Below are 12,599 nucleotides of genomic sequence, written 5' to 3'. Positions count from 1 at the left end.
CAACACATACGATACCTGGTCAGTTGTATCGTGTGTCATCGAACTGATGAACAAACACAGGTAACTATGTTTATTAAGGGTCTTATAGACGGTTCTGCTAAGACCCACCTGTTCCAGCTAGAAAAAAGTCGCTCGACCAAGCAAACTCCATAGCGAAACAGGAGGGCTTTAGTCTTAAGCAGGCTTTCGTTCACTCTGGTGCTTATCGTCCACAGAGACGACAAGAACACGGAGGTCCGGAACTCATGGATCTCTCGTATTTGAGAGCGAGAGACCTCGCTCATAAAGCTCCAAACGATTACAAAAATGAAATCGGTGTCAACAGATGGGCCACTACGCCTATGAGTGTAGTGCCCCGCGAACAGTGTCTAAAACACGGAGCGAAAAGACCGTCCTATCGCTAGAAATAGCGGAGAACGCGGATCCGACGCTGTTGTAACATCGCAATGGCCGGGCGGGTCGTCAAAAGCCAGTCGGAGTCAGTTGGTGCGGAGCGCTCTACTTGTCCAGCAACGTCAAAAGTATTTTCAGGTCTCTTGACGAAACTTCCTACTCGCGCACAAACATTGTGCGTAACTGCCCCAGGGGGTGAGGTTAACCTCAACAACCTGAATGTAAAAATGTCAAATAAATTGCCGCTTAAGTCCCTAGTCGATTGTGAGGCGTCGAATAATTTTATCAGAAGCCAATCGCTGGGAGATCGCAGACTCAAATTTATTGAGCGCGATATTTTTCTAACGAGGATGACAGAACGCCTAGCAACGGCGGCATCGGTAACAGTAAACAAACGTGTAGTTAGTATTCAATTCACGCTAAAGGACGGAATTGATGCTCTGAGCTTTACGCGTATTGCGTAGGGGGCAAGCTGGACGTATATCTTTTCTGTTTAGGCCGGACATAAATGCTGCCGCACATGTAACGTCTACGGATGTTCTGATGCTGTTTCTCACCGAGGCTTAGATCCATGGGTTCGGGTATTCAGGGGTTCGTAGAAGCAAGTGAAAACTGGTGCCCGAGAGTATATACCTTATGAAAGCTTCTATCTCCCACAGATGAAGGCGCAAGCCTTAGGAAGGCACTAGAGGCTTTAAGATCAAAAGAAGAACTGAACTTTATATAATTATTCAAATCTAAACCTTACTCTGGCGGCGACCGCATTTGTTACCCACAATTAAAGGGCTTTACTTATTAACTATAAAGTAAATGTACCACAACAATGGTTCACCAACGGATCTGTGCACCATGACAAGCTTCCTATCGTAAATATGGACGTAGTATTGCGAATTCGAACCTTAAATTTCTTTAACATTCAACCGCAATGCAGCAAAATGAGTACGTGTATTTATGTCTGACTAATTTGTCTGGTAATTGCAGCATTCGCGATTTTGAGGATCTATCCTAAATTCTGGCATAAGGTTATGTGACGCTCTTTTGTCTTATTTTCCTCTGCACACCTAGCCAACTTTCTTAAAGGAATAGTTACAGATTTTGTTTTTATCACGCGCGCATTATATATTTCGATGACCTTGTACAATCAATATTTGAAGCGTTCAATAAAATTAATCGTTAGGCTGTCCAGGAGTGATGGTCACCTGCAACCATCCTATCGCAAATATCTTCCAAGTCGTTGCAGCCGCCTTAAGCCGCCATGACATCGTTTCTATCAGCTCTGCGAGCCGAAATCCCAGCACCCTCATCAATGACCAGCATCTCCAATAACGCGCATTCCCTATGCGAGTCTTTGCAAACCACCACGAGCTTAACCGGCATAGTTCCAACGCATTTCCGCCGCGCCTTTCGAGATCCTTTTCTCTCATCACGAGACGATGCGATACCTTCGCTATCGAATCCCCGTAGCGAGCTTTTAAAGCGATTACAAATTGATCACGATGCATTGCGTACAGCCAACGAGCATGAAGCCGCTGTGACTGCGGCGGGCGCAGTCGTGACCTCAAAACGCCACAACCAAGTTGATCGCAAGCCTTCCAATGACGACGTCGTCCACAAGTTAATAGCACTCTGTAGCGCCCATACGAGAGCCAATAGTGCCACTTGTTTTCTCACGGCGTGGGAGCTCGCCGAGTCCATAGTACAGACCATCCAGGACAGTCAAAACGCGCTCGAGCGACTCCAGGCCCAGGTTTTCAGTCTCGTAGGTGTCGAAGGCATGGACTTAATTGCATTTGCGGTCCAAAACCATCTCGCATTGAGCCAACGAAACGTTACGAAGCAAAAGCTTGAAAAGGCTTTCAAACGACAGGACCGTAACGCACGCGAGTCGATCAAAACGGAAACAGAGAAGGAAGAAGGAAATTGGTTGGAAGCAGCAGGGTACGATCCAGCGGTACTGAGGGTACAGCAAGAAATCGCAAGCGAAGCGAAAAGATACGAGTCAACGTCGTTGATTCAGCGGGAATTTGGGTCGATCCAAGGAGGGTACGATTCCAGTGCGGCTGCGGGTCAATTGATGGCAGGAGGGGCCCTTACGTTGCCTTCAAGTACTCAACGAACGCATTATAAGGGTTATGAGCATGTCGTGATTCCAGCTCCTGCAAAAAAGGCGTTGAAATCGAATGAAACGCTTGTGGCGATCGCAAGTCTTGATGCGTTTGCTCAGACGGCATTTCAAGGCCTGACGTGGCTGAATCGACTGCAATCGACACTATTTCATGCCGCGTATTATTCGAATCAGAATTTACTTGTCTGTGCCCCCACGGGTGCTGGTAAAACGAATGTTGCCATGTTGACAGTGTTACAGGAAATCAAGACCCAGCGTGGACGTCAATTGGATAAAGCCACGAGTACATCCAAGGTAATCAGGAGTACGCCAAGTGTCGGTAAGATGAAGATTATTTATGTCGCACCGATGAAAGCATTAGCTCAAGAAATTGTGACCAAATTTGGACAGCGACTACACGCACTTGGGTTACAAGTGCGCGAATTAACGGGGGATATGCAATTGACAAAGAAGGAGATTGAAGCGACGCATGTGATTGTGACAACACCGGAGAAATGGGACGTCATTACGCGCAAATCAAGTACCCAGCAGTCGCTTTTGAGTCAAGTGAAGCTCTTGATTATTGATGAAGTCCATTTATTAGCAGATGAACGTGGCCCGGTGATTGAAACGATTGTCGCACGTACGTTGCGTCGTGTGGAGAGTACGCAGAGCATGATTCGCATCGTTGGGCTCTCCGCCACGCTGCCCAATTACGTCGACGTTGCCTCGTTTTTGCGTGTATACGTTCCAGTCGGCACTCCGCAGCAGCAAAATGCCGCAACAAATGGTGGAAAAGGAGGTTTATTTTACTTTGACGCGACGTACCGACCCGTTCCGTTAGACCAGACATTTATTGGTGTGAGTACGAATGCAAGCTTGAAAGAAGCGCTTGGCTTAAGCACGGCTGCCATTTCAACCGTCATTACGGATAAAGGCGATTGTATGAAAGACAAAAAAAAAACCGCAAGTGCAGCAATGAGTCGACAACGACAAGTGCAAATGATGATGAATAAATTGACACTTGCTCACTGTCTCAAACAAGTCCAACAAAAGGAACAAGTGATGGTTTTTGTTCACTCACGGAAAGAAACGGCCGCGACAATGCACGCAATCATGGACTTGGCACGAGCGAATGAAGAAGAACCAGGATTGCTTGAAGCCTTTTTGCCTCCTTTGGAACTTCAGCTCCCTTTACCTCTACAGGACCGGGTTCAAAAGAGTCGAAATAAAGAATTAAAAGAGCTCCTGGGGTACGGCCTTGGGATCCATCATGCGGGAATGTTACGAAGTGACCGAAACTTGACCGAGCAATTATTTGAACTTGGGTATATTCGTGTCTTATGTTGTACAGCAACATTAGCGTGGGGAGTGAATCTACCGGCACATTCTGTCTTGATTAAAGGGACTCAAGTCTGTAATGCTAATAAAGGAGGAATGACACAGCTCAGTATGTTGGATGTGATGCAGATTTTTGGCCGGGCAGGTCGCCCCCAATACGATACAAGTGGGGATGCTGTCTTAATCACAACCCAAGACCAATTGGCTCACTATTTACGATTACTAACGACCGGTATCCCCATGGAATCGGCTCTAATCAAGGCGCTTCCTGACCATCTGAATGCAGAAATTGTCTCGGGTACTGTCACGAATTTAGATGAAGCATGTACATGGCTTAGTTATACGTATCTATACGTTCGCATGCGAAAAAATCCTCTAGCATATGGAATGAAATTGGACGATGTTCATGCCGACCCCATGCTCGTAACAAGACGGCGAGAGCTTTTATTGGCTGCAGCTGAAAAGTTAGCTTCTTGTCGAATGATCAAAATAATACGGGACTCGGGACCTGTTCCGTCAGCTCAAAAAAATGGCAACATTGCGTTTGTCGTGACGGCCATGGGACGAGTAGCAAGTCACTTTTACATTCAACACACGTCAATTGAGACGTTTAATGAGTTATTGGATCGCAAAAGCGGTTCCATCGACGAAGAAGAAGATACGTTAACGTGGGACAAGGCATTGTTGGTGCTTTGTAGTAGCCATGAATTTGAACAGCTCCAATCGCGAGAAGAAGAAATGCCAGAGCTCGAGAAACTCAAGCATCGATGCTGTCGAATTGATATTTTAGGCGGTGGCATGGATACGTACACGGGCAAGACAAATATCTTACTCCAAAGTCTCATTAGTCGTGCTCGCGTGTCGTCGTTTACGCTCATTTCCGATACTAATTACGTGGCACAAAATGGTTCGCGTGTTTGTCGCGCGCTCTTTGAATTATGTTTAAAGAAAAACAGTGCTCGTAAAGCCGAGAAATTCTTACAACTTGCCAATTGTATTGATCAAAGAATGTGGTTCGATCAAAATGCATTGCTGCAATTCCCAATGGTTCCTCTTGAAACAATTGGAGAACTAGAACGTTCTGGAAGCATGACACTCTACGATGCCGTAGCGGATCCAGACGCTTACACCTTGAGTCTTAAATGCCGAAAATGGGTCCAAAATGTGCCATTTATTGATTTTGATACGATTCGGACCCAACCATTTGGTAGTCATATGTTGAAGCTAACGTTTAATATGTATCCGTTGTTTCACGAGTGGAAAGAAGCAATGTTTCAAGGCAAGACATTGACGTCGTGGCTTTGGATTGAAGACGCCGTGTCGGGATTTATTTATCACTTTGAATATTTTGTGTTGCATCAACATCGCTTTCTTGCATGGAAAGCAAAGACTCAAACGCTCGAGATGGAATGCTACCTCCCCGTCTTTCTATCGTCGCCACAGACAGAAGTGCAGTATATCCTTCGTATTCTTTCGGATCGTTTTGTTGGCATTGAATCCTTCTACCATATCACGTATACCCCACCTCTTGAACAAACGACAACAGAAGAAAGGTTTACCAAACGCCTTCAATTGCATCCGCAACCTCTTACGTCTCTCGAAAATGCCACGTACGAATCTCTCTATCCGTTTATATCATTTAATCCAATCCAGACGCAGACATTTCATGAATTGTATCATACAGATGACAATGTACTGCTTGGTGCGCCTAGTGGCAGTGGTAAAACTGTTTGTGCTGAGCTGGCAATGTTGCGATTATGGACGCAATTGGAAGGAGCAAATACGCGCGGGGTTTCTTTCCACGAGTTGCCAGTACGACGAGCACTGATTGTATACATTGCTCCCAAAGTAGCACTTGCTCGAAAAATGGGGACAAAGTGGAAACAACAGTTTGGAAGGAAAAGTTTCGTACGGAAAAACATTGTAGAAGTTACGGACGAGACGGTCGTAAAGATCGACGACATGATTGAAAAAGCCGATATTATCGTCACGACACCAGTCAAGTGGGATGAAGTGACGCGAATGAAGGCAATTGGACGTACGGTGATGGCTCACATGGCGCTTGTGATTATTGATGAAGTCCATTTAGTGAGCGAAGCCCCTCACGGAGCTGTCTTGGAAGTTTTATTGAGTCGTCTTCGACGCTTTCAAAGTGCTCATCGCTCAATGCGGATCATTGCGCTTGCAACAACGCTTGCCAATGCGAGCGACGTGGGTCGTTGGCTCGGAGCGATCACTACTAGCGATCTCGACAGCGGCCACGTGTATAATTTCCGTGCTTCCGAGCGTCCAGTGCCCGTCCAAGTAATAATCCAAGGCTTTCCCGAACGTCAGTACGTCGCTCGCATGGCAGCGATGAACAAACCAACGTACATGGCCATTCAAGCGCACTCGATCGACAAACCTGTGGTGATTTTCGTGTCGTCGAAAGCTCAAACAAAGCTCACGGCGTTGGATTTAATTCAATTTTGTGTCGCATCGAACGAACGAGATGAAAGCAAGCGCTTCTTACGCATGGATGAAGCTGTCATGAGTACACTTATCCAGTCGACGCAGATCAAGGACGAGACGCTGAAACACACGCTTGCGTTTGGAATCGGTTTGTTCCACGCAGGATTGACGCGACGAGAGCGGGAGGTGGTTGAAAAGCTCTACACGGATCAATTGATTCAAGTAATCATTGCAACGTCTTCCACTGCATGGGGCTGGACGCTTCCTACACATCTCGTTGTGATCAAAGGGACGGAATACTTTGACAATGGGCAGTATCGATCGTATCCGCTAAGTGACTTGTTGCATATGATTGGACGAGCGGGACAATTCCATGTCGACGACACGTGCGTCGCGTGTGTGTTCGTTGAAGAGGGCACGAAGAATCGAATGCAGCGATTTCTCGAGGAACCGTATGCTGTCGAATCGTGTCTTGCTAGTCAGGAATTGACAAATCACGTGAATGCAGAGATTGCTGCCGAAAGGATTGGTTCGATGAAAGAATGTCTCGAGTACTTGACGTGGACACTTTTCTTTCAACGAGTGATGTCAAATCCACGCGTGTATGATACGGAAGAAGGAAGTCCAAGGACTTTGAAGAGCTGTAAAGACGACGTTCGAGGGACGTTTCTGTATCGTTTGATACAATCAACGATGGATGCGCTAGTGTCTCATCAATGCGTTGTGTTAAAGCCCTCGCAGTGTTTCGAGCCAACGTTTGCTGGCAAAGTCGCAGCAACGTTGTATGTAGACGTACGGACTGTGTCGAAGCTGCTTACAGCTTTTCAAACGTGCACATCAACCGAATCGTTTCAGTCGAATACGCTCTTGCTTTTGTGTATATTGTGCGAATCTAGCGAGGAGCTCGAATCGGTTCCATTACGTCATTATGAAGTGATGAATCATATTGTATTGGATCTTTGTGCGATTGTAAACTACTCCCCAATCGAGCATTTGTACGTGAAGAATGGCAAACGCTGTAAAGCACTTTTGGAGACACATGGGAGTCAAGTAAAAGCAATGCTCGTGTTACAACTGCATTTAATGGGCAAACGCTTGCCATCGAGTGATTTTGTCACGGATTTGCGAATGGTATTGGATCATGTGCCACAATTGGTGCAGGCTGCGATTCGTATTTGTGCTCACTTACAGCTCACGAGTCTTGTACGTGCAGGAATTGGTCTTGCTCGGGCGATTGCACAAGCTTCATGGCCTGAAGAAGACACGAATGGGTTGAAACAGCTGCCACATGTAGCCATGGCAGTAGAAACGGAATTAAGACTTGAATGGCACGTTTCAAGTCTTATGGCAATGCAAGCGCTTGTAGGAGAGAAAACAACGAAAAAGAAGTTGATGGATTGGTTCCGGACCCGGCACGGCTGGACACATTTTCAGATTCAAGAGCTAGTGCGTCGAGTTGAAAGCATTCCGCGACTGGAAGTCAAGGTTATGGTACACCAATCGGACGTAAAAGTGGTGTTGACCACTTTAAATGACCAGGGTACGCAGATGGTCGCGGTTACGTCAAGGTTTCAGAAACCTCAGCCATATGGTTACTACGTGTTACTAACGATTGACGAGGGCGACAAGGAAGAACTTGTACAGCTAGCACATGTTGCGTGGCAGCCAACGATGCTGGTTACATTATCAAGGGTCGAGTCTGGGGTCAAGTATAACGTGCATGTGCTGTCGGATACGATTGCTGGAATAGATACATTGCACGTGATTAGAGGTTAGCACTCAATTGAAAAGATTCGTCGACTCAATAGAATGTTTATCGAAGAATGTTTTTTTTAACATACCAGAAGCGCACGTGGTATTTCTTTCATTTATTCTTTAAATAAATGAGAAAAATACCACTGCGTTTAGGTTCGAAACAAACTTGCTAAGCACAAACAAGATAAATAAGGACGTAAACTCTTATATAAAAACGATTCTGAATTATATTTATAATTTTTTCAGAGCAAACACGAATTATAGATCAAGATCCACGCTAAGATTGAGGACATCAAACTGGGCTTCGGTGCCACGGTAGATTTTGGAGCCTCCATAAATGTAAACAAGGTATTGCATGTCGACGAGGTTGGAATTAATAGGAAGATTATTCAGGAACAACTTCGCATCAGCCTTTAAGTCGAATGTGGGTGTCTTCACAACGAACGTGAAAATGGTGTTGTCTTCAGAGCGGTATACGTCACATAATGTTTCACCAATCGTGACAGTATTGACAAAGTTGCCAGCAATTTTCGAAGCACCGTACGTGTTCAGCAACACCACCACCTCGTAGGTAGCAGCTGTGTTCGGGGCGTAGCTTAAGAACATGCCAAAGATCACGACAGCCTCCAAATCGTTTGCAGGACACGAGTATTCGTAGTCGAACTCAACCGGAATTGTTTGGATCGACGAGACTAGTGGTGGATTGAACGACAGCGCCGCCATTGTGAGTGACTTTGGCATCAACAAATCATCATTCGAGATGTTGAAATTCGTTTTCCAGCCAATCTTCTGGCCATCTTGCCTCGTGACTACCGAGCATTGTTTCACGTCAGTATTGAGAGCGTTGTTGTAGGCCGTGTATTTAGTCATTGGCGCTGGCCCGTTCCGACACCAATCAGTCGGTAGTCCAGCATTTGACACGATCGAAGCAGTGGCAACGGCGATGGCAGAAGGGATCAAAAGCAATAAGCTGGTAATGATGGCCATGGTATCTATCAGACTTGAACGAAGTTAATTGGACAATGCCAATGTTAAAATAAGACTGTCGGGCCGAAGAGATACCCTACGTGGGGCACGAGTCCATGTGTACTGTATCTGCAAGGATAGAGTCCTGATTGGTGAACGTCAATGAATCCTTCCAATTCTAATAAGAAGCGTGTCTTTTTATCCACTCCAACCCTTCCCATCTCAAGATCGGAAGCGGAAGATTGAAAATAGACATGCGGTATCTTCTGATGTGTGGTGGAGGATTTTTCTTTAATTTCTTCGAATGTATTTTCTTTATCAATGAGAACCAGACTTTTCAGTCAGAACTCATTACAAAAAGACTTGTGACTTCTAATCTCAAGTACTCAAGAATAAGATATTAGGTGATTAAGAAAGGTGTGTGTATCTTGCGATGAGACCAGAGCTGGCTCCCTAATATGTCACTCACCTTTCACGAGATTGCAGCTGCTACAAATCTCAAATTTGTGCTAGCAAGAACGTTGCGAGAAGTGACAATACGAGTGATGACATCGTTTGTAACATGTAAGGCCTCTCTTCCATTCAGTGCTGGCAGCAAACTTTGTGAAGCTGACTAACTAAGTGACATACATACAATATTTCGAGATTTACTGTTGGCTTGAAAGCATTAGGCACAATAAGTTCTGCTTGCTACCTTCTTGCGTGTAATCAGCGCGTAATGTATTATATATACGCAAATTTTATTGGATCAATGAAGCCTGGCACTTGAGAATTCCTAGTATTGATGAATATCAAATATCCGCTGTACTGTACCAGGAGCAATGAGTAAAGACTTTTCTTGAAGTCTTCCCGGAGAAGGCGATGTGTACTAGCCACGCATGTAACGGGGTGTGCTGTTACATAAGTATTATTACCTATAAGAAAAATAATAAGTATTATTTCCTATGAGAGGAAATAAATGAAGAAGTACAATATTATTAAGGAACTGGTATTCCCCGTCTGTATTGAATAAAATATCATATGGAATATTTTCACTATAAACTGTCAAAAAAATTTACAATCGTCTTTAGATCACCCAAATTGATATAGCTGAACCCCTTAACTATATATTTCTGTATTGATGCGAGTAGGGTAACGGGGTGTATCGTATATGAAATTAACACTTAAAGGTTGTTAATTAATATATTATCTAAAGGTAGATAATATTTGGAGATTAATACCTTACATAGTAATATTCTAAAAGCTTGTCCATTGGTAGATATAGACCATTATGTCAGCTCTTTCCGCGGTCCAGTCAGCGCTGGACGCGCGCAAAGAGAGAGACAGATAAGACTTTATTACATGTTTTGTGTTAGTTTTAATAAAGTTAGAATTAACAGATAGAAGCAGAAGAACTTAATTATGTTAAATACAGTTTTTTTATTAACCCTTTTATTTAATCGACCATAGTCATGGTACACTGCAACCGCTACACTGGTGGTGGGCCATGTAATTTAATTCGATAAAGCGTGCAACGACTCTTATGTAACAAGCGCAACGCACCTTTGTAAAATGCGTGCAATGACTTCTATGTCTATCAATCAAGCTAAGGGCCTATCTAATAAGCCCGACAACCGGTTCATGTGAGATTGCGGAATGGTGCTAGGTAATTGTAATAGCATATCTCGTCAGTTCCTTATAAAGACCTCGAACAATTTCATCGAGAAATTTGTCATCGAATGCGACAATCTCTCATCACCATTAAGTGAGCCCAACAGATGCCAGGGTACTCATTAGCGCAAGCTTTCGGTAAATCACAAAACTTTTGGAAGATGATCATCATGGAACAACCGTCGGATAAATTTTATTGCGATCATGTACTAGTTGGTATCCTCGCTCTTCATCAAAACAAACGCGGCAGAGAAGGTCGAATAAAGATTAGTGTTTCCAACAACGTGTAGCAGAGGAAATCGTGTCTTGCTGGTTTTGTATGTGCAATCCAGCAAAAGCACATCGCAGTGGTTCCGAACAAGCTTCACGTTTTCTGGATGCGCAGAAAGGAGATGGGTGATGTGCCCCGAGGCATCGTTCTCGATGTCTATTTCGAATCCGTAATCCGAGAAGGTTTGGTTCAGCGTATCCATCGGGGTTCGTCCATCAAGCTTTTCAATGACATTTTCTGCTTGATATTATAAATTTCTCGTTTGGTGATCTCCAATGGTACCTCTTGCTCCTCAAAATGGTCTGGACATGTCGGGCTTCCAAACCAGACTGTAAGAGTCCGGCAATTTCCTTCTTGGGCCTCCGAGATGAGAGTATGCACTGGACGGGCAGTCGTCGATGTGGAGGAGTCGTGGTTGTGTTCATTGCAAGTGACTGTAAAGGACCAGGTGCTGTCTGTAAGGAATGTAGAGATTGTTAATGCATTGATATATTCAGTAAATTTACTCAAAAATATTGCATAGCTTACCTTTTGCTTCTGATCAAACTCCTTTGGAAGGGCAGTCAATAAGGGCATTACCTTTCGCGATTCGACTTCTTGTTTCTTGGAAAAGTCTGTTACGATTTCGGCCTAAACCTCCACGATTAAATTTATAGTGAACAACTTGTCTGCCATCTCTCTGTTTGTAAGAGGAATTTGTGACAATTCGATAGCCCGTTGCAGCCGCCATCTTATTGATATGTTCTTCCATGGCCTTTCACTCAGTGAACTGTCTGTTTTCCTGCTCCTAAGCGTCCATTAAATAATAATGGTCGTTAGTGCGGTGAAAAGCGGCAAAATCAGACAAATCAGAGAAAATAGCAGATTGAGTGAGGATCGGCACAGTCAGTCAGAGTATTGGAAGATTTTAACAGACACAGTCAAGAATGTTCTCTATAAAGCTAAGGGGGCGAGAGAGAGAGCGAGAGTGAAAGAGAGAGAGAAGCACGGCAAAAAAACACGTCGCGGAAGCTCATGCTAGCAACGCCGCAGTCCGATAGGTCACAGAAAATCGGTCGATAGAAATAAAAACAATTGCGATTTGTATTGTCAGGATACCTGATTTGAAAATTTAAACCAATTATAACTTAGCATGTTGTAAGTTTACTTTATGTCTGTGGCCATAGTTCTGTGGCCGTAGTACATATATGTGTGCGGCCGTAGTAGTTATGTCTGTGGCCGTAGTAGTTATATTTGTGGCCGTAGTAGTTATGTCTGTGGCCGTAGTAGTTATGTATGTGGCCGTAGTAGTTATGTATGTGGCCATAGCCGCGGCCTTTGTGATATTGACAGAGACCGCGATAAATTGCAGTGCATTACAGAGCACTTTTCCCGCAGCATCCATCATACTTTGCATGTGGCACATTGAGAAGAACGTCGTTGCCAAAGATAAACCCCATTTTGCTGAAGAAGATGACAAACAGTGGAAAGCGTACTCGAAAGGATGGAGAATGGTAACGTATCAACTTCTTGTTTTTCTCTTTTTTCTGGTTGCCATTGGGATATCCATTCACACTCGAATACAAGAAATGAATTCGAGGAAAATTAGGAGCATTCCGGAGCAGTTGGAATGAAAACCATACGAATTCTATTGAATATTTGTCAGCGAAATGGATTAATCCGCACAAG

At 44.4% G+C, this 12,599-nt stretch overlaps 2 protein-coding genes across 2 annotated transcripts; one reads left to right on the top strand and one right to left on the bottom strand.

The window, feature by feature from the left end:
- Positions 1-1,648: 1,648 nt before the first annotated feature.
- Positions 1,649-8,065, top strand: CCR75_009651 (uncharacterized protein; the record flags this gene model as incomplete). Its single annotated transcript, XM_067967690.1, has 1 exon — positions 1,649-8,065. One exon carries the CDS (start codon positions 1,649-1,651, stop codon positions 8,063-8,065), a length of 6,417 nt encoding a protein of 2,138 aa, XP_067815667.1.
- Positions 8,066-8,246: 181 nt separating this feature from the next.
- Positions 8,247-9,031, bottom strand: CCR75_009650 (uncharacterized protein; the record flags this gene model as incomplete). The annotated part of the gene is made up of 1 exon (XM_067967689.1): positions 8,247-9,031. One exon carries the CDS (start codon positions 9,029-9,031, stop codon positions 8,303-8,305), a length of 729 nt encoding a protein of 242 aa, XP_067815668.1. The 3' UTR covers positions 8,247-8,302.
- Positions 9,032-12,599: the final 3,568 nt, after the last annotated feature.

The sequence above is a fragment of the Bremia lactucae genome, assembly GCF_004359215.1.
Source record: "Bremia lactucae strain SF5 chromosome Unknown BlacSF5_NotPlaced_183_SHOA01000117.1_1171385bp, whole genome shotgun sequence".
Classification (NCBI taxonomy): Eukaryota; Oomycota; class Peronosporomycetes; order Peronosporales; family Peronosporaceae; genus Bremia; species Bremia lactucae.
This window is presented reverse-complemented; position numbering and strand designations above follow the sequence as displayed.